At 40.5% G+C, this 20,581-nt stretch overlaps 2 protein-coding genes and 1 long non-coding RNA gene across 7 annotated transcripts in view; 1 reads left to right on the plus strand and 2 right to left on the minus strand.

The window, feature by feature from the left end:
• Positions 1 to 979: 979 nt before the first annotated feature.
• LOC128887072 (uncharacterized) lies at positions 980 to 5,026 on the minus strand. Of its 4 annotated transcripts, none has more exons than XM_054142526.1 (4): positions 4,794 to 5,026; positions 4,425 to 4,606; positions 3,635 to 3,719; positions 980 to 2,780 (listed from the first exon to the last, which is right to left on the minus strand). In XM_054142526.1, exons 2-4 carry the CDS (start codon positions 4,604 to 4,606, stop codon positions 2,586 to 2,588), a joined length of 462 nt encoding a protein of 153 aa, XP_053998501.1. In that variant the 5' UTR covers positions 4,794 to 5,026; the 3' UTR covers positions 980 to 2,585. The 4 variants fall into 4 exon arrangements, with proteins under 4 accessions (XP_053998501.1, XP_053998502.1, XP_053998505.1 ...); XM_054142527.1 differs by having other exon boundaries at positions 4,734 to 5,026; XM_054142530.1 differs by having other exon boundaries at positions 4,425 to 4,630; positions 4,734 to 5,026.
• A 1,173-nt stretch (positions 5,027 to 6,199) lies between these two features.
• Positions 6,200 to 13,210, minus strand: LOC128886646 (uncharacterized). 2 transcript variants are annotated; one of them, XM_054141716.1, is made up of 6 exons: positions 12,977 to 13,210; positions 11,922 to 12,161; positions 9,534 to 9,620; positions 8,521 to 8,652; positions 8,286 to 8,437; positions 6,200 to 8,198 (listed from the first exon to the last, which is right to left on the minus strand). In XM_054141716.1, exons 1-6 carry the CDS (start codon positions 13,208 to 13,210, stop codon positions 8,072 to 8,074), a joined length of 972 nt encoding a protein of 323 aa, XP_053997691.1. In that variant the 3' UTR covers positions 6,200 to 8,071. The 2 variants fall into 2 exon arrangements, with proteins under 2 accessions (XP_053997691.1, XP_053997692.1); XM_054141717.1 differs by lacking the exon at positions 9,534 to 9,620.
• The window catches only part of LOC128886654 (uncharacterized), a 52,596-nt gene continuing 40,523 nt past the window's right edge, over positions 8,509 to 20,581 (plus strand). The window contains exon 1 of the long non-coding RNA XR_008459893.1: positions 8,509 to 10,238. This is a non-coding gene — a long non-coding RNA (uncharacterized LOC128886654). The remainder of the gene's footprint in view (positions 10,239 to 20,581) is intronic.

Raw genomic sequence — 20,581 nt, forward strand, 5'->3', positions numbered from 1 at the left:
GCGTGGCTTCGTCGAGGAACCAGGAATCCCACGCGCAATTGTTTATCGTTGTACGTTGTAGGTAACAGCGACGTAAAATTGACGCTTCGTGGCCACGAAAAGAAAGGTCGGAGGAAAGACGAAAGGAAGAGCCAAAACGGTGGGAGGCGATTCATTGTTGATATGTAGAATGTATTTTAGGTTTACTGAAAAGTTCCGTTCGCACTCTCGGATCGCAAAATGGTAAAGGACTTTTCGATTTCTAATCATGTGATGTTTGATCCTAAAAAAGCGCCTACATATTAATTAACATCCTGTAGATAGGATAGCCAGACTTTCGTACTACAACTAGAAAGAGAAAGAAAACCGCGATGCCCTATCTGTCTCTCTATCATTTTGCCCTCAGGGGCTCTAGCTATGTTTGATTCGTGAAGACTGTACAAGGAGATCCAACTCCATACGAAAGTTACTAGAAAACTGTTAGCAAAATCCCGAGCTTTAAGTTACGAATATCTCCTCTACTTGCGGCGCTAGGGCGCATGGACTACGATATACAGGGTGTCCTAAAACTCGGGGAGGAGCCGGAAATGGGGAGTAGCTGAGACGATTCTGAACAACAATTTCCTTTGCAAAAATGTCGGATGGGGCTTCGTTAAGGAGATATTAAGCGAAAACCCCGACCAATCAGAGCGCGCGTAGACCGTTGAAGCGGCCGCGGTAGCGTAGGCTACGCGCTGGTGGCCGCGCTTGCACGCGAACAAGTGACTCGACGTGCATCGAAGGACATTGGGCGCGGCCGCTTAGCTCGTAGCCTTCGCTATCGCGGCCGCTCCAATGGTCTACGCGCGCTCTGATTGGTCGGGGTTTTCGCTTAATATCTCCTTAACGAAGCCCCATCCGACATTTTTGCAAAGGAAATTGTTGTTCAGAATCGTCTCAACTACCCCCCATTTCCGGCTCCTCCCCGACTTTTGGGACACCCTGTATATATGTCATATATATATATATCGTAATCTGTGCACACTTGCGTTGTAAGTGGTAGAAATATTCATAACTTAAAGCTCGGGATTTTGATAACACTTCTACACTACACAGTTGGAACTCCTTATACAGTCTTCATGGTTTGATTATAGCTACAGTACGGGCTTAGCAATCCCGAGGTACCCGAGCTATAGGTGGGCCAATGGGCCTCAACAAATTGCTGACGTCCCTACATCCCTTGAAGATCAACTTCTAATATCGATTCACGTGCAGATTGGTAGCAAATTTGCAACGTTGCGAAATGATAAATAGAAATTGAGATATACAAAAGTTAGGTGGACGGAACTTTTCAGCTGACTTGTCAATGAAAGAAAATCACCTGAAAAATGAAACGAAAAACGTGAAGCATGACAAAAGAAATCGCAAGAGAGGAATTTCGTAGAGAAGCCTCGTCTCGTGGACGGCTCTAAGCCTGTTATTTTCTGAGGAGCAGCATTCATTATTCCTATAGAGTCTATTCTTCTAAATAATCTTTCAGCTGAGTTTCCGTGTTGACCACCGGAAGTGGCATTCGGTCTGTACACACGTTTGAACGCGAAAGAAATTTAAAAAAAAAAAAGTAAATAAATAAAAGAAATAAAGATTTTTCGCTGTATATATATATGTTTATTCTCAAAGAAATTATACAGCTATTACGTAACTACATTTAAAAGAGAACACAAAATAAATATATATATATATATAAGACGAAGCGAAAGGAGAGTGTGTACTAAGAGAACAACGTATGCTATATATACGATACTTCGAAGCACATCCGTTTAAGGAATTGTTAAAGAAAAAAATGATTCAATAAATATTATGTCTTAACCCATTTGCATCAAAGCTCTGAATACGCTACTAGACGTATTCGTCCAAGATGTTGTATCAGGTAGTTTTCGTTTATCATTGATTTTACTTAGAAATTACGTGTAATAATTGAAATTATTATACGTTTGTACAGCTAGAGCTATTCGCTATCGGCGTTTCAGAGAACGTTTTAGATCCTGGTGAATTTTGGAAACCTTGGTAAAAAGATGCTCATATCCTCCCATCGACAGATACCATAGTGGCCCTAGTGGACATTTTAACTAGAATAAAACACCAATAATCGTACCAGGTCAGGCATTTTAAATAGTATAGGACAGCAAGAAGAAGAAAAAGTTTCTCTTATTATTTTATTAGTATTATTCCGCATTTGGTGATAGCTAGACTGCGAATTTTTATGTATTTATAACAAGTTGTAAATGCGAGCAAATTTATGAGACACAAATGCAAAAATATGTAAAATATCAACGGTAGAATACATATTACACTGTTTAGAAGGTACAACATACTTTCGTTTTGGTCTCAATTCTTCATCTAAGTAAGTACGAATTTGCATGAACGTTCGCAGTCTGGCGATAGGAGACAATGGCCTGGTGCGGATTATTTCGCTTACGGATGCAAATGGGTTAGGTCTGTCTCTTTTAATACGATGTAAAAGCGGCGATCCCACGGGATAGGATGGTTAATGGGAATGCGAAGCAACTTTCACCACCCTTTTTTTCGACTACTATCGTGTATCAATCATCATGTACCAATTGGTTTTATTTAATATACTGATTGTTAAGCCTTTCGATCTTGGATTTCGCTGGTGTCCTGTAGGAGCCGTCACGCTTCGCCACGTCCCCCTTCTTGTCATCCTCCTCCTTAGCATCCAGAGCTATTGGTTGGTCACCGTCGCGCAGTATCACAGTGGGCGTCATCGTTGACGTCGTCGAATTGTTATCCTGCAGAGATTGCTGAAGGCAGAGAGCAATTAGATGGTGCAGCCAGCAATGCAACGGCGATTCATTGATTCATTGAAAAATAGAATGCATATAGGTGTTCATATCTCCAACGTTTTCTACAAATAGTCTGGTAAATATTAGGTCGCCCTACAAATTTGTGCCACTCATTCTATTGTTTAAATCAACGTGAAACAAATCATCATCACTAGACTGCGAATTTTATGCATTTATGACGTTGAATAATACAGAAAACATTCGTGAAATGTACATAACGTATGTTGAATATATTCTACAATTGTTATAATAATATTGTTATTTCATTTTGTATATATGCGCATGCCTTTTCGTTATTTTCAGCATGTATTTGTTATATTAGTTTGTATCATAAATGCATAAAATTCGCAGTCTAGTTATCACCCTCTCCTTTCTACGATCTTTTCCTACATTTCAGACAAACTCATTGTACCATCGCTGTATAATTTCTATATTTTTTTAATTGAATAACAATCCGTGTCGCGAATATATAGAGTGAACTAATATAATTCTATTGAAAAGAGACGTAGAAGATCCTGAAATGAAAAGAGTACGACCTCGAGGAAAGTTAGATTTCCTATCGTCATGTTTGCTTCTTTGAATAGCTTTGCTCAGAACGTAATGTTATCGTTTATCGCACATGTATAGGTGTTCCCATTGAATCGGTTCACCGTGTACTCTAACTGGGCACGAGCAAGCGTAACTAATTAACGGAAAGCAGAGTCTTCTCTGACCTCCTTCAGGGACGAGAATAAATAAGGTTCGTGTCCCACTTGGCGAGAACGGAGCCGTGTCGCGTGCTTAAACGTTTCGAATTAATCGGCGATAGTTACCTGCATGACGTTTATGAGGAACAGGAAGGCGAGCAGAGTCAATGCGCTAAGCGCGGCTCCGCTTCCACCTTTGCCCTTGTAGCTCCTGAAACGATCCATCAACAATATTTATATTTTTTACTGCTAACAATAAATGCTACTATACAAAATATTAACATTTATTATTGGTAACGAATGAATGCTATTATTTTATTTATAATACGAATGTCTTTTATCAGCAGATCACGCTGCTAATAATATTATTCATATTTATTATTAACATTAAATACTCTATTTTCAGTGTTAAACGACATCATCAATTTCCTTGATGAAGCTCAAAAGGAAAAGGCTCGTTGGTGGATTAGGGATTTTATACATTTATGACGTATAACATAAAGGAAAAGATACAAAAAATATACATAACATCTAAAAAAATCTATATTTATAAAATCTGTTCTAATAATATTAATGTAACAATATTTATATTTTGTACATATATCTTTTGATTATGTTTAGCATATACTTATCACATTCAGTCGAATCATAAATGCATAAAATCCTCGGTCTACTCGTTCTAATCTATTCTAATAATATTAATGTAATAATATTTATATTTTGTACATATATCTTTTAATTATGTTTAGCATATACTTATCACATTCAGTCGAATCATAAATGCATAAAATCCTCGGTCTACTCGTCGAGCAGGAAGTTATACCCATTCATTTTCGTATTTCAAGTCATAATTATTCGAAACCTAAACGTAATAAAAAAAAATATATATATATATATAGAATCACATTATATTTACCCGCGTGAGCCGTGATGGTAGCCACCGGAACCGCTGTGATGATAACCACCGGAACCGCTGTGATGATAACCACCGGAACCACTGTGGTGGTAGCCACTAGGGCCACTGTGGTATCTGTCGATGGGAGGACGATAAGAATCTTTGGCAAGGTTTCCAAAATTCATCAGGTTCTTAAATGTCATCTACAACACCGATCGTGAGCTGCTCTAATCAGACATTTAATATTTATGCTATTACTATTATTATTTATTACAGAAAGAAGGCTATCAAAGGATATATGTGTTGACACAGGGCTTCTTCTCAACTAACCTTTATGGCTGATAAATTAATCTCGACTAATTGCAATTAAATACAGAACTAAATACTTGCACGTTTCACAAATTCACTTTGAAAGAATCGCTGAACTAGCACGCGACGTTTGGAAGAAGAACTCCCGTGTTTCGCAACTTTTTTCGTTAACTGTCGCCACGACGCGCTACGCTGGACTGTTTTCACCTAGAATAGAGTCAGTTCCTTGTGCTTCTTGTCACGGAACGTGGGTCCCTTCGTGGTCCCTGCGTCTCTTCGCCACTTGCACCGATTAAACACACGTTGCCGACACGTCTTCGTCGCCAAGTGCGGCGATTAGCGACGAAGACAATTTTCTTTATTGTTCCTTAGATTGTCAGCGCTCCGTGACTGGTTACCTAATCTTCCAGTAACTAGCTTTCACGTTGGTGTTAATGCTGCAAGGCTGTTGCTTCCCTGATCTGAAAATATAACTCAGAATTTCCCCAAGGCTATGAAAGGATATTTATGAGGACGTAGAAATCTGTTGAATTCCACGCTCCAGTGGTTTTCAGGATGTTCACTCTCGAGTTACATCATGCAATTCTAGGAGGAATATCACCCTCAGACCAAATATACAGGGATAAGTAGTCCATTTGTTATTCTAGTTACATCAGATGAGGATATACAAACCTGTTAGATTCTAAGCTCGAGTGGTTTTCAGGATGTTCAATCTCGAGTTACATCATGCAATTCCAAGAGGGATGTCACCCTTACTTAGACCAAATATACAGGGATAAGTAGTCCACTTGTTATTTTAGTTACATCAGATGAGGATATAGAAACCTGTTAGATTCCAAACTCGAGTGGTTTTCAGGATGTTTGCTCTCGAGTTACATTATGCAATATCAGGAGGGATGTCACACTTAGACCCAATATGCAGAGATAACTAATTCACTTGTTGTTATTCTAGTCACATCAGATGAGGATATACAAACCTGTTAGATTCCAAGCTCGAGTGGTTTTCAGGACGTTCATTCTCGAGTTACATCATGCAATATCAGGAGGAATATCACCCTTAGACTCAATATGCAGGGATAACTAATTCACTTGTTGTTATTCTAGTCACATCAGATGAGGATATACAAACCTGTTAGATTCCAAGCTCGAGTGGTTCTCACGATGGTTGCTCTTGAATCACATTTCCTGCTGAACGTTAATGCAATTCCAGAAAGGATGTTACCATTGTACCTAATATACATATGCTCGGACATATGCACAATGTCTAGAGCCTTCAAAGGAACCACTAATTGCTCAGGCGATGAAGATCGTTCCCCCTAGAAACTCTTTTCAAGGCTTCCCTTCTACAAAAGAATGAACTCTATCCTACTAAAAGTATCAAGACGGAAGTTGCGAAGGCTCTCCACAATGTGCCACTGTTTCAAAGTACGAAATATTCTTTCATGGACGGAAAGGGGATTAGAAAGGAACAGAAATGCAGAAGTTCATTGTCAACGAGACCGTTTATTAGACTGATTTAAATACAATCGTACCGCGCGTAAATACAACTTACTGCAAAGATGATACGCTAACCGATCTAAATATATCCTGCCTATTGCGAAGAAACTCCACCCGTTCGCCTGTGTGTACATAGTATTCTATATACAGTAGCCAATTTCGAACGGGGGACTGAACGAATTATAATATCCTGAGGCGTTAACTCGTACGAAAACGGGAGGGTCATTCAAGGGCAACCCTCGTTGAACCACTGTCAGAGGATTGATCTGAAAGTGGCACAACGAACTTCGCCCACGGCACGTCGACATTACCAAACCTCGATAGTTCCGGCAGTACTAAGCTCGTCTTCCTCCCCTTTGATGAAAAAAGTGTCTCGCGACCGCGATGAAACTAGGGATTAAATACGTGAAGGTGGACTCCGATTGGCGCGATGCGCTCGTCGCTCACTGGTAAGGAAACGCGAGTCGAAGAAATTAGGGTCCGCAGGATTTAGCCTCGAATATAACGCACATTGCAACAGTATAGCGATGCGTAAGGATATCCAAAGGTTTCTGAATTGGCTATAATGTAAGTGATAAATTAATTCGAGATTCCAGTGGTTTCCCTTAAAGTAGTCTTCTTGGAAGTCTGCCGTTGTTAGAACAATTTTTGAAAGTCCTGTTTCAGCGTAATCCTCGTCTCTTAGAGAATCTTCTCAACTGTGCCAACTCCCCATTCTTCTATTTTGGCCGTATGTAATTTGTTCGTCTTCACTAGAAAGAGAGCTCGACGTTCAGAGATTTTACATTTTAATTTGGGGAAATTGAAGACTAGATGAGCAACGTAACAAGAGAGGACTTTCAGAAGACGTTCCAATAGGAGCAGTAACTCTCGAGAGTACAAGTAGCCACTAATCTCTCAGTTTAATCTGTCATACTTCTTATACAGTCAAATCAAAAACATTTTGACACCCATACGCATCGTATCATTAGACTGCGGATTTTTATGCATTTATAGGAAATTTGAATGTGAAATTACAAAATGCGTACAGTATGCAATGTTATTACAAAATATTGAAAGTAAAGTTCATATTATAATATTGCCATAAAATAAATTCCTCTTTAAGTTCAGTTTTTGTAGGTACGTTTGCTGAGATATTATTTTGCATAAAGATGCGCAGTCTAGTTATCACCAATTTAGATTCTACGTGCTCGCCAAGGAACACCAGATCACGCCGAAGCTGCGATCCCCGTTCGCATCGCAGCCAATTGAGCCCCGAGTAAACGCTACCACTACGTTTAATATAATTTAATAAATATAAATAAATAACGTGATCGTCGTCGAGGCCTGTTCGTGTCAGGCCTGCGCGCGACATTTGTTCATGGACTCTTCTCTCCTCTCTCGCGTACTTCATTTTCGTGCACGAATCCCGAGCGTCCGCGGAGAATCCGAAAAATTCCCATCGTACGCCAAGGATTCCTGGCAAATTTTAGCGTTCTGTTGTCCCAAAAGGATCCGCCGAAATCGATCGATTAATAATGCTATGTTTCTGGAAGACAACCGAGTCAGTCTGTCGCTCGATGAACCGAGTACGTCGATCGAGAGCTTGCGAGAAAAGTGTCACCAAGATTCCCGCCAGTCTAGTTTCAGACACGTCCATTGCGCATGTTCCACGTCTATGTCTAAAGCTAATGTTCGCCGTTCTAGGGTGCGATCTAGGCCTCGGGATCTTGAACAACTCGGGCGTCGACTTTTCAATGAAATAGGAAAGTTCTAGAGAAGAATTGCTAGAAATTCCATGTTGAAGTTACGGAGCAATTGATCCGGAGTTGTTCAGGTCCCGCGGTGCTAAATCGTGGTCAGCGAATCGGAACGAGGCTTCCTCATACGGCGTTGCAGTCCATGAAGACGGTCCTGCAATCCTCTCCGTTGCGACCGCGTCGACTCGCGTCGTAGAGAGCGTCGAAGCCTACGCCGCTCTGCCTCTGGAGCAGATAGCTGGTCGCGTACCTGGAAACAATGAAAACGTGAATATTCGATCGTGGATAAAATTACAATTGGTGATGCATTCGTGGACACAAATTAGAAAGAACTTACGATCCAAATTGACAGAAGACGGACGACGTGCCTTGAGCTTTGGCAACGCACTCTGCACTCGCTTCGCAAAGAGCTCTCTCGGCGCAACCGCGTTGACCTTCATCCTCCGAGCGTCCAACGTTGTTAAAAGACTTTAGCGACCTCACGTAACCCTGAACAGAAAATCCATTCGAGTCAAATGTAAATTACCATCCGCAGAGAAAGGGTCTCGATTGTCTTTCGCTGAGCGTGGTACCTTCAGCATAGTGAGTGTCGTGACTGCAGCCTCGGAGATTGTGTCTCGCTTTCCCATGGATCTAGCCGCCAACGAACGGTGAGAGAACGATGTCTTCAACGCATCCAGGAGATTCACCACTATGTTAATGAACTGTTTAGGAAGAGTCGAATTATTTAATGCTTACGTGGTAACCTCTCGTTAAACTTCGATCCTTGAACATTTTTTACAATTTTCGCACGAGAATCGAAGGATTCTCGCAACGAACGAGTGCAAAGTGAATGGAATTGAAGCATTCTACGAGGGGAAAGCGTAAGAGTATTTCACCTCGACACCCTAGACGCTTCGCCAAGTCGTTTGCGTGCAAATTTCTTTAGTCTAGCGTAGTACGAACAAAAGTGTTCCACTTGTGACTGATTCATCGTAGTTGTGCGTTTGCATTTGGAGTCAATATGGGTCTCGTTTATTCAGGGGTACACCCTTCCAATTTACGAAGAGGATTGCTTCTGATCGCATGTGTCGAGGTTGCAAATAAAATGTAGACGTCTTGCGATGACTATATCTATTTAACACTAGATTCGCGAAGCACGCTCGGTTTAGCCCATTCCAAAACTGACAAGGTTTTACAGGAACCGTTTATATTTTTAGCCAACCTCTTATGATGACTTTTATCCATACAAAAATGCATATATTCAAATTCAATTTTGTTCGAGCCTCGTAATTAATTTTAGTAAATCGATTTCACTTATTAAATCGTTACTTCGGCAATAGGAATCTCTGCATACCTATTGTTAATCAAAAAAAATAATAAAACAGTTCAAATAGGTACAATAAGACAAAAGTTTCTTTTTTAATACGGGACTATATCGAACTGTAGTAAATTTTAGAACAAGATGGTCGATGAACCCATCGTGACTCCAAGTTCAAACTTTCGACGCGCCACTGTTACAATTACAATCGTCTCCCTTGGCGAAACGTCGAGCAGGTCGACCGGACAAGACGTTTCTTTACAATTTGTTCGATTGCGTACTAACCTCGGAAGCGTTTTTAGCCATGGAATAAATCTGATTAGGGTCTCTGTCTCGTCCTAGAAACGCGCCCAGCATCGCAGCCAATACATCCTAAACAACCGACACCAGCCATGTGCTCAGAGTTGAAATTTCGTTGATTATGTCGCGTCCAAGTTTGAAAGCCCAAGCGCAACGGACAGCGATTTACGCGAGTCTCGTCGCCAGCGAAGGACGTCGAGCTTTTCCTTCCGTCGACGATTAGAAAAACGTGAAATGATCGCTGGCCCGTCCAAAGAAACGATTTAATTCGTCCCCGTGCAAATTAAATCGCTTAGAAAACGTGAAGATCGTTAACGGCGCCGCGCCCCGTACGAAAATAATGATCGTTCTTTTAATTGCTCGTGGGGACAGTGGTCCTCGTTAACGTGGCCAACCGCGCGCTTCGAAAACCGATTTGTACACCGTTGCGATGTTTATCGTACGTAGAGACAGGTGAACAGAGTCGTGACTGAGTATTTGGGCAACTGGAAAGTAGTATAGCACCTTTCACCCTGTATATCGTTCGCTTTGCGACAAATATACAGGGCGTCCCAAAAATGTTGTAACACCTTGAAATGGGTGGTTCGGGAGGTGATTTGAAACAATTTTTTCCTTAGCGAAAATGTTGTCCGAGGCTTCGTTGAGGAGATATTAACGGAAAACACTGACCAATCAGAGCGCGAGAATGCCGTTGGAGCGGCCGCGGTAGCGAAGGCTACGCGCTGAACGGCCACGTCAAGGTCTTTCGATGCATGTCGAGTCACTTGTTCGCGTACGAGCGCGGCCGCTCAGCGCGTAGCCTTCGCTACCGCGGCCGCTCCAACGGCATACGCGCGCTCTGATTGGTCAGTGTTTTTCGTTCATATCTCCTCAACGAAGCCTCGGACAACATTTTTGCTAAGGAAAAAGTTGTTTCAAATCACCTCCCGAACCACCCATTTCAAGGTGTTACAACATTTTTTGGGACACCCTGTACAGAGTGGTTACCTACGAATGGGGTAAGGTAGGTTAAGCAGAATATACAGAGTAAAGTAAGGGGAAAATCAGGACAAGGACAGGTGACCCTCTCGTATCTACCTTGTCACGACTCTGCAGGGAAATTTCAATTTTCATTTCGTAATACATTCTACAGATGGAATGTAAAGTAATTTATTTTTCTTTCAAAGATTAGAACTCCTCTGTGTTTATTTCATGCTCAGCGACGTACAATCTACTGCATTAGAGGTGTGCTACTAATTCTAGTTAGCTATTTATTGTACAGCGTGCCGTGTCTAGTCTAAATAATTTACATGACGATCGAGTAGAACTATTTCATGGTAAACGTTATGGTACATTTTTTACGAACATTTCCAGATCAGTTTCAATTTCTAAAAAATTAAGATTGTTTTTAAACTCGAGAAATGTAATAGTTGTATCGTTGGTTTCTTTTGCCGTATGTTATTCGATTGGAAAATTGTTTTCTTCTATGATATTAATGCGCGTGTCATCGTATTCGTCACGTCGCTTCTTGAAGATGCAACGTTTCATCGTAATTGATTGCTTCGCGGATGTTACCAAGATTTCACACCAGTAAAAGCGTTGTCCGTTGAATGATTTCCACGTGCAGTTACCATGAAATAATTCGCGTCAGCGATGCAGTTGACCCACATCGAGCGTAACGGTCAGTTCAGCTTGTGCTTTCGTTACGCGACCTAAATCCCATCGCGATGAAAGTCTCTCTCGGAAACTTTGCTCTTGTTGCGCTCAATCACTCCCAACGATCATCCGGAGCGTCGTGTTCTGGCTGATATTTACAATTTAAAGTAAAAGGAAGCGCAAGACCGAGGAATATCAAACTTTTCCCACGTATTTATTCCTACTCGAAGAAAGTGCGGGACAATTTTTTATAAAATTATTCTTCAGCAATTTTCGAGTTCATAAAATATTGCCCGCAGTGCACGGAAGTATATTTTCTCGTTTTCCTTCTGCCAATTTTTATATTGGAATGTTATCCAAGTTATTTTGTCTTACTTCGTACTGTCCTATTTTGTACCATGGAATGAAATTTCATTAACACACTGCAGGCAACGATTGATAACGAGTACATCGAACGATTACATTCCTTGTAATTTCGTTCATTTTAAATAACTTAGACATCCTCCAGAACATGAGGCTCCAAATGGGAACACCCATTTAAATTCAGTTCTTTCGAGAAAACTAAAAATTGTTTAATGTAATTGTACGTAAACCACGTCACGGCTATTAATTCCCTACAATTTAAAAAATTGGAAGCGAGATGCACCGGATATTGTGTTCGAGTTACCTTCGTTGCGTTAAAGCAGAAATGACCGTGGTTGTTTTAGCGATCGACCAGAAAGGCGGACTTTGACCTACCTGCATCGTGCTGCTCTGATTGTCAACCTTGTCTATACCGTCAACAGGTTGCTGAGGACCACCCAATAAAGCTGTGAGGAGTCTCAGGCCAACAGAGAGCAAATTTGCCCAGGGACTGGCCGGTGCTCCGTCATCGATTTCGTTTTTACTAGGTCCAGCGACCCCGCCAGGTTGTCCAAGCAGCATCTGCATCACCATGCTCAACATGTTTGACCACGAGAACCCGCTGCTCCCGCCTTCCTAATAAAACAAAATATTGAACGTGAATAGAAATCGCGAAAGCGTCGTAGCAAATTTGAAATCGAGCTGTGACAACCCGAGGGATGGGTAGTTCAAATTTGTTGGCTGTAGTTTTGTCTGAGTTTACACATACGGGCGTTGAGAGTAGGAAAAGTAATTCAAGACATCAATGGTGGTATTTTAAGTGTTCCACATTGATGAGACACCCTCTGTATTATGGTCCATGCTGATTAGTGAACTGCGGATTTTATGGATTTATGGTGTACAGTAATACGGAAATCGTACAAAAAATGTACATAGTGTACGTTGAATATATTTTATTAGGTTGTCCCAAAAGTTTCTTTCCCTTTATTAATAAGTAATACATGCACAATATTTTATGTTTTATGTTACATTACTGAATTGTGCACGATTCATTTTGCTCCGTTACTGTTACAACATGAATATCTATGAAATTAGTTCGTCTATTTATATAAACACGACCACAGAAAATAATTGAGTGCAACTCGCGAAAGAAACTTTCGGGACAACCTAATACGATTAACATAGTACTATCGTTATTTCATTTCGCATAAGTGCACATATCTTTTGAATAGTTTTAGCACGTATTTATTAAATTAGCATTGTACCATAAACGCATAAAATCGGTAGTGAACCTTACAAACACTTGTAGAAACTACAATGTCGAAACATTGATAAACTGCATGTGAAAGCAGTCGAATGTCCGTGGAAAAAGTCGAAGACGCCTCGAATCTCAAAGGGTTAAATGCTTACCTGTCGCACAGGTGACCGAGGAGAAATTTATACGTGCTCACCTGAATCTGATTGGTGCCGATGTCGTCCAAATCGTCGAGCGCTACCTTTTTCATGGCGTTTGGCTTCTCGGCAAATTTTCTATCCTCCCTGACCTGTTGTTGTTGCACCTGCTGCGTGTACTGGGGATGCTGCGGTAAGGCGGCTGCTTGTCCCAAAACAAGCGCCACTAAGCACAGCGACAAGCACTGTTTGTACTGCATTCTGTAATAGATATTGCGTACACTCTGTATCATTGTAGTCTCTCTGTAAAGGAACAAGGATCATATTTTTTCTTTTAAATAGGATAATCACTCTTCCATTGCAGAATTTGATGGAATAGAGGATTAGAGTTTACTAGTGGCTCTGAAATGCGAACGTGCGAGTCCGAACGTGGCCCTCAGGGGCTGTAGTTACATTTGATTGTAGCTACAGTACGGGTTTAGCAATCCCGAGGTACCCGAGCTATAGGAGGCCCAGTGCAATATGATGTGCAAAACCATAGGCTTCGAATAAATCTGAAGTTTGCCGACATGTTTGTCTCGCTTCCTCTTTTGAACATTTTCCAAAGAAGGAAGCGAGACAAACATGTCGGCAAACTTCAGATTTATTCGAAGCCTATGGTTTTGCCCATCACTGGCCCAGTGGATCCCAAAAGACCTGCTAGCATCCTTAATAGGAGAATCACGAAGAGAGATCTCTAAGCGAATGGAAATGCAAAGTAACGTAAAGCAAGAATTAAATGAATATAAAGAAGAAACAAATGTAAGACCGGTGCGTTAGGTGTTACAGTCAAGTTACACGACTAATCGCACCCTTATAAAGAAAACTCAAACGCATTTCGAACGTGACTGTTTAACAGCGACGACGACGACGACGACGACGATGACTCAGAAGAGAAAACAAGAGTGAACGACCGAATTCATGGAGGATGCGAGAACTGATCCGGGAGAAAATCCGTGCTGGCACGAATATGTCACACGATCGACTCGGATTCATCGTGGAAAAGTAGCCCAGATGATTTCATACTCGTCCTGGTATGTAAAGGGACAGGATGTTTTAAAAGGGCATTCGAAGAGCTTCTTTCATTTTTTTATTTTCTACGCGCGCGTGAAGTTTAAAAACAATCAGTGGGGAACAGCGAAAAGCATCTCCTTGTAGGAGGACCCGAGAAACGCCCGGAGTTTCGCTTCTGTAAAGCCGATCACACGCGACGCAACCGATCAGTTTCAAACCACTCTGAAACTAGTGCAACGCGACCGCGGATCCAATTCTTCGGTAGGTAAATCAAAAGGTTGATCGCATACGGCGCAACCGATCAGTTTCAAACCACTCTGAAACTAGTTACATGCAACCGCGGATCCAATTCTTCAGTCGGTAAAACAAAGGTTGATCGCACACAGCGCAACCGATTTGAAATTAGCGTTGCAAACCGTTTGCGCTCTTTGTTTTACCTACTTCAATATCTTTGTTTTACCTAGATCCAGAGTAGTTTGAAACTGATCGGTGTGCGATCGGCCAAAGAGCGCAAACGTTTTGCAACGCTAATTTCAAATCGGTTGCGCCGTGCGCGATCGGCCTAGGAATCCTGTGGTTGCACGAACCTGAGGAACGACGTCGAGTAGCAGGAAAGTGTGTCAGAGCGGTTAAGGTCACCCTGGCAGCGGCAGGTAGCCCACTTCTTGATCGAAGCTACCGGTTTGTTGAACCCGACAGGTACCGTTACCTGTAAACGCGGTCGCGACCTACTGTGGTCCTCGTCCTCGTCGACTGCACCAGTCAAGCAAGTGGAAAAAAAAAGAGGAATATCGAGGAGAAAGAGACGATCCAGCGAGAAGAAATCGTGGAAATTCTTTCATCGATGCCACTAGTATCGCTTATAGTGCGGGTACAGAGAGATAGGCCTTGAATGTTGCAGATTCGAATCATGATTTTTGGAAAACGTTATTCATATCGAAACGAAATTCAGGTCATAGTCGCTGGGCTTATTATTAATGCGAAACTCAAATACTGTTTGTGATTTCTCTGTATCATTATTTTTTCTCCAATGCGCGTGAAATTTATTTTAATCGTATTAGATGTAGACATTGATTCTATCAACGTCGTATATTATCAGTTTCATTGGTCCCTTTATAGTGAATCGTTTAATATTTATTTTGTTTTTGTAAGCGCAAGCAAGAATATTCACTCGATACTTTGTTACGTTAAAGTACCAATTTTCTAAGTTTCTCGACCTGACAACCTGTGCCCCAATCTGATGGCCGTTACTATTTATCTACAAATATGAAATTCAGTAGCTTTAGAATTCATATAATTTCGCTTAATATGATTCCAACTGTAACAAGTAGTTGTAATAGTTATAGAAGAATAACAATGAACAAAATGTTATACTGCGTGTAATGTCCATCGGTTTGAGATTTAGGTGATCTGTATAAATGTATTTATGTACGTAATACGTACGTAATACGTATGTATATACATACTCTGTGATAGAGATCAGGTTGAGGACTTAGAAGGTTGGCACTGTAACGCACCAAAGTAAGTATATTGTCAGTTTAAACCGGAGATATAAATAAACATAAAGGAACAGTATTAATTTCTACACGTAATACAATAATAAAATGCTCTATTTCTTTGGGTACGTTATTGTTTTAAGAAGCCAACAGTTGAGAATTTATCTCCAAGTCGATCCGGAGAATTGAAATTTGGTAATTGCTGTTTTTTTTTTTGTTTTTTTTTTTATTCAATAATCAGATATGCAAAGTTTATGTTTGTCGATTTGTTCGATGCGCCTGCCAGTTGCACGCGAGAAGGATGTTCTCGTTGAAACGGAAGAATCTCATTTGAGCATTCCTAAAGGAAATAAAGCAACTAAATCGCGACTATCTCGCACGAAGAGCGCCACGCCTTTCGAAAACGGTACACGTCGCGCCCGGAAAAATCACCAACGATTTCTAACTGTACCCTGACACCTGCGGAAGGTATTTTCTACCTGTTCCGGGCTCGTTCCTCCGCTCCAGCCTTTGTGAACGCTTGATCTCGCATCGACGAGCACGGAATCGTAACATCATCGCACATTATAGTTCAACAATCCTTTAATTTCAGCCATAAACTGAAATTCACTAGAATTTCAACTTAAATAACTGATCAAAATTTAATCTAAATTGGAAGAAATTAGCAAGTGTTATAGGCGTATCACTAAACGCGAACTACGAATTTCATATTTATAGTTAACATTTTCACAAAGTAGCCCATACTTGCCGTCGAAACATAAAAAGAACCTAAACAAAATGTCGTCCGGATTAAATAAAAATGGTACGAGTTATAAAAAAAAAAAAACTACAAACACAGGAATTTTTAGTTTGTACATTTCATAGAAATGATTGTGACATTTTATAGAAATGTACACCTGCATTAATAACTTGCTGTGCATTTACATAAATTCTGAGCAAAGGACCGTATATTCGTGAGAACTACGTGGAAGACAATACAATCCTTAACAGTAGAATATAAACAGTTTAAAGAGAGAGCTTCGAGTGTCCCTTTGCCAGCTCTAAAACATTAGCCCTTCAACGGTTTAACATGTCTGAAAGATCGACTGTACAAACCCTAGAAGTCTATAGTTTATAATATGCAACAACCTATTAAAGAAGCTACTGCGAAACGTATTATCATCGACTGCGGTAAACCCATTGAATTCCGAAATAATTCGACAGAATAATAATAAACAATTGAAGCCAATCCTAAATGGAAATTTGAACGTCAGTCAGAAAATTCAGCTGTCAGAATCGTTTCTTGGAAGACGCAATATTTTGTTACCTTTACTAAATTTCAAGTATCTCACTGTAAATATTTCTACATGTCAGTGTCACATTCATAACCCGTACTTATACAATAACTTGAATAAGAAGAAGTTCAATTTATTAGTAGAAAAAGCCACGTTCGTCTTCCAAAAATAGATTACTTGCAACCCATTTTTTCTAATACATTAACAACAAACAAATATTACAACGTTAAAGGTATAGAATACTATCGTAATACGATGCAAACAAATGAAAGTCAAACATACGCATGTGTCAGAATATCCATTCGATAGTTATTTAATATACTACTCGATGTTAGAAAATGATATTGGTTTTTCTAGCCTGGAATATTTCCATTTAATTTCCCTTTAGCGAACGCCTACGCTGTTTGTTCCACGCGTCACTCGAAACTAAAATGTTGAAGTGATCTGAGGTTGAAAAATGAAGTAAAGAGTTCAAGGTCTTTATGGTACTTACGTGCTCGAATAATGTCCCGAACGTGACTGTAGCAGGGAAGCGGATTGTCTAGCTTCCTGGTAACGTGTGCAAGACGCCAGGCGAACTGTACTCACTTCGTTACTTCCAGGTGGACTTCCTTGACACTGACTCTCGACTCTGAAGATGAAATTCCTCGCGGGGCCTGCTATATAGCTTGCGCGGCCACGTGGGGGTAGATCGCACGGCCAATGACCATGCACCTTTGGCGTTATTTTCAATGGAACTGACCAATCCTCTGGCGTTAGTTGAACGCGTAGGACCTGAAGAGCTACTTCTTCGACGAGATTCTATAGTCACGACGTCTCAGACACCTTCTATTTTAACGAACGAACGGAAAGCGAGAATTCCGAAGATTCTTTACTGTTCTAGGTGATTCTTCAGGTCCTGTGGACGTTAACAATCGGTGACTCGAAACACCTGTGCGTCGAACGCCTTTAGGCGTTCAGGGAGCGTGCTTGCGGAAATATGAGTATAAGGATTTCGCATGGAAATGTTTGCATTTGAATGTCGCAGGAGGACTTAGGATAATACTTGAAGGAGAGGTGTCTGGCGATCTAATGTTGGCCACGTTTTACAAACGGATTGGATTTTTTTTAAACTGTTAAGAGTCTTTAAACGATGTTTTACGAGAACGAGTTGGTGAATAAGGGCGAGTACCCATGATCGATAAATTTTGTTTTCACTTCTTGTTCCGAATAATTAGATATTATTATTCTATTTCATCAAAGGTAAATACGTAATATATCTAAAATTATATTTCTTGTTGTAGACGGATACTTTTTTATCTGTATCCTCGAATCAAATTATTTTCAAAATTTCAGTCTTCCAGCGCGTTCCATTCTCGAGATAAAAATGAAATAAATATCCCATGACTCTAAAATAGACTCTTGGCTTAAATAGTAAAGTGACTACAAATGAGAATTTCATCTACCACTATTCATCTATACACGAGTTTTTATTAATCAATGTTAAAGTTTTCTCTTTCCTTGGTCGCATGTCAAGCGCAATTTTCTTCTGGCTGTTTCCGCATGGAAGAAAATATTAGGTCAGGAAGTTCAAACAGTACCATTTCCATGGGGTTCGTTTAGAACATTTACATTTATTTACAATCGCATATAGTTTGTATTTACAATCACATATAAACATTTGCGATAACTACTTTTGGGTTTCGAATGTTACGAGATAATATAAACTTGGTTTTACCTTCCAAAGGACTCCTGGTACTAAAATGGGGGAGGGAAGTGCTGATGAACCTGTTAACTAATCGTACCGTTCCTTTTGAACACCAACGATTTATATGATACACAGTTATGCGAAGCAAAATGTTACGTGCAATATAATAATGTAAAAATAATCAACTCGAGCTGAAGGGAGAATCAAAGTCGTCTAGCACCCGTCCAGAGATGGACAAAATTTTATTCGAATAACGGATGACAGAATGATACTCTAAATAACGATTTGTAATCACTAGACTGCGGATTTTTATGCATTTATAGGAAATTAGAACGTCCAAGAAACTACAAAATGCATGCAGTATGCAATAATATAAAAAAAATATCTTGCTTCAATTTTTCAATTCAATTCAATTCAATATCTTTCAATTCAATTTTTGTACAATATGTACGTTAGTAAAATAACGCAATTTTAATTTGCATACAGATCCACAGTTTGATAATCATCGTCCATACCGTTCAACATCGAGAGAAACTCTTATTAATTTAGCAAGAAATATAAATTCATTGCACACTTTAGATCGCAATTTTGATATAAAGTAAACGATAATATTAATCTGGATAAGAAATTTGTCCATGTCTGTATTTTTCTCAGCTAACGATCGAAGCTTGTTCTCCCTTCGCGTCGCAGCCGATCGAATCTCGGTTAACGCGCTAAATCTACCCTTAGTGCAATGGATAAACGTAAATAAATATCGTGATCTTCGTCGAGGCCTGTGCGAACGTCGGTTCACGGTTCATTCAGGCCTCGAACCTCGTCAGCCTGCTTCTACGGCAAGCGTTTCCTGTTCCACTTGAGCGTGCAATTGTTCACGATCTCGTATCTCTAATAGAGTTTCTCTACATCTTTCTCAAGACTTCTTCTTTTTCATAAACGAACTGTCAGTATTTGTGGAAAACTTTGAGATCGCCACAGAAACCGAGAGTTCTGGCAAATTTTAACGAACCCATAAATTAACAATCGATTAAAACTGTTCGAGAAACGAGAAACGAGACAGTCATAAATATTCGAGATGAAACGCGACTCGACTGCGAAACGTGATCTCGATTCTTGCACGTCTCTCGGGCTACTGATACCCTCGGCCGTAATCGGAATGACTCGGGATCATTCGTGGCACGCGCTTCGAACGTGGAAGAATTTAAATATGTCGAATGATATGGAAATATTACTTGTTTTGATAGATAGAATGTTATTCCATAATAGAGACACTGTTTAGCGATTTATTATAGACGTGTCTATTCGTTCAATGTAAAATTTCATTTCATTTTATAGTTTAAATTGCAGTTATCACTGAATAAGTAAAGACCTCGGATCAATTATTTAACATTTCACGAAATTTGCATGTACGTATGTATATTTACGTTATCTTACCTTACGATCTTTATTAATTTCTCAGAAGCTTTTAAATAATTTTCCTAAACAGAGACACCCCTTTTCGCTCGATCAGAGTACTTCACCGTCGGCATTTTCAACGTTCGTGGGACAAGAGCCTCGCATCCTCTCAGAACACCGTTTCGTTTCTTGCAGGATCTCGAACAGCTCCACAATTAATTAATCGTAACGGGCCTGCCGAAATTAATCGATTAATCCTTTCGATTTGAAGGTGTTCTTTAGGGGTGTGCGGGATCCCGGTCGGGACGGGAATTTCTCCCGGGATCGGGATGGAATCCCGAGAATTTCAAAATCCCGAATACATCCGGGATTCTCGTGAATTTCCGGGATCCCGAAATCATTCGGGATTCCCGAGAATTTCGAGATCCCGTAAATGTTCGAGATTCCCGAGAATTTCGAAAACCCGTACATTCGGATTGCTGACATTTTCAAGGTTAACAACACTTTCCGAAATCCCCGATATTATTCTATATCCCGTACATTGTTCGGGAATCCCGAACATTCTCAAGATCCCGTACATTCTCGGGAATCCCGGATTTTTGCGAGATCCCGTACATTCTCGGGAATCCCGGATTTTTGCGAGATCTCGTGTATCCTCGGGAATCCTGAATCAACTCGGGATCCCGGATAAACTCGAGAATCCCAAATGTTCTCGGGAATCCCGCATAAACTCGAGAATCCCGAATGTTCTCGGGAATCCCG

This window comes from Hylaeus anthracinus, unplaced genomic scaffold (genome assembly GCF_026225885.1).
Source record: "Hylaeus anthracinus isolate JK02 unplaced genomic scaffold, UHH_iyHylAnth1.0_haploid 11985, whole genome shotgun sequence".
Classification (NCBI taxonomy): domain Eukaryota; kingdom Metazoa; phylum Arthropoda; class Insecta; order Hymenoptera; family Colletidae; genus Hylaeus; species Hylaeus anthracinus.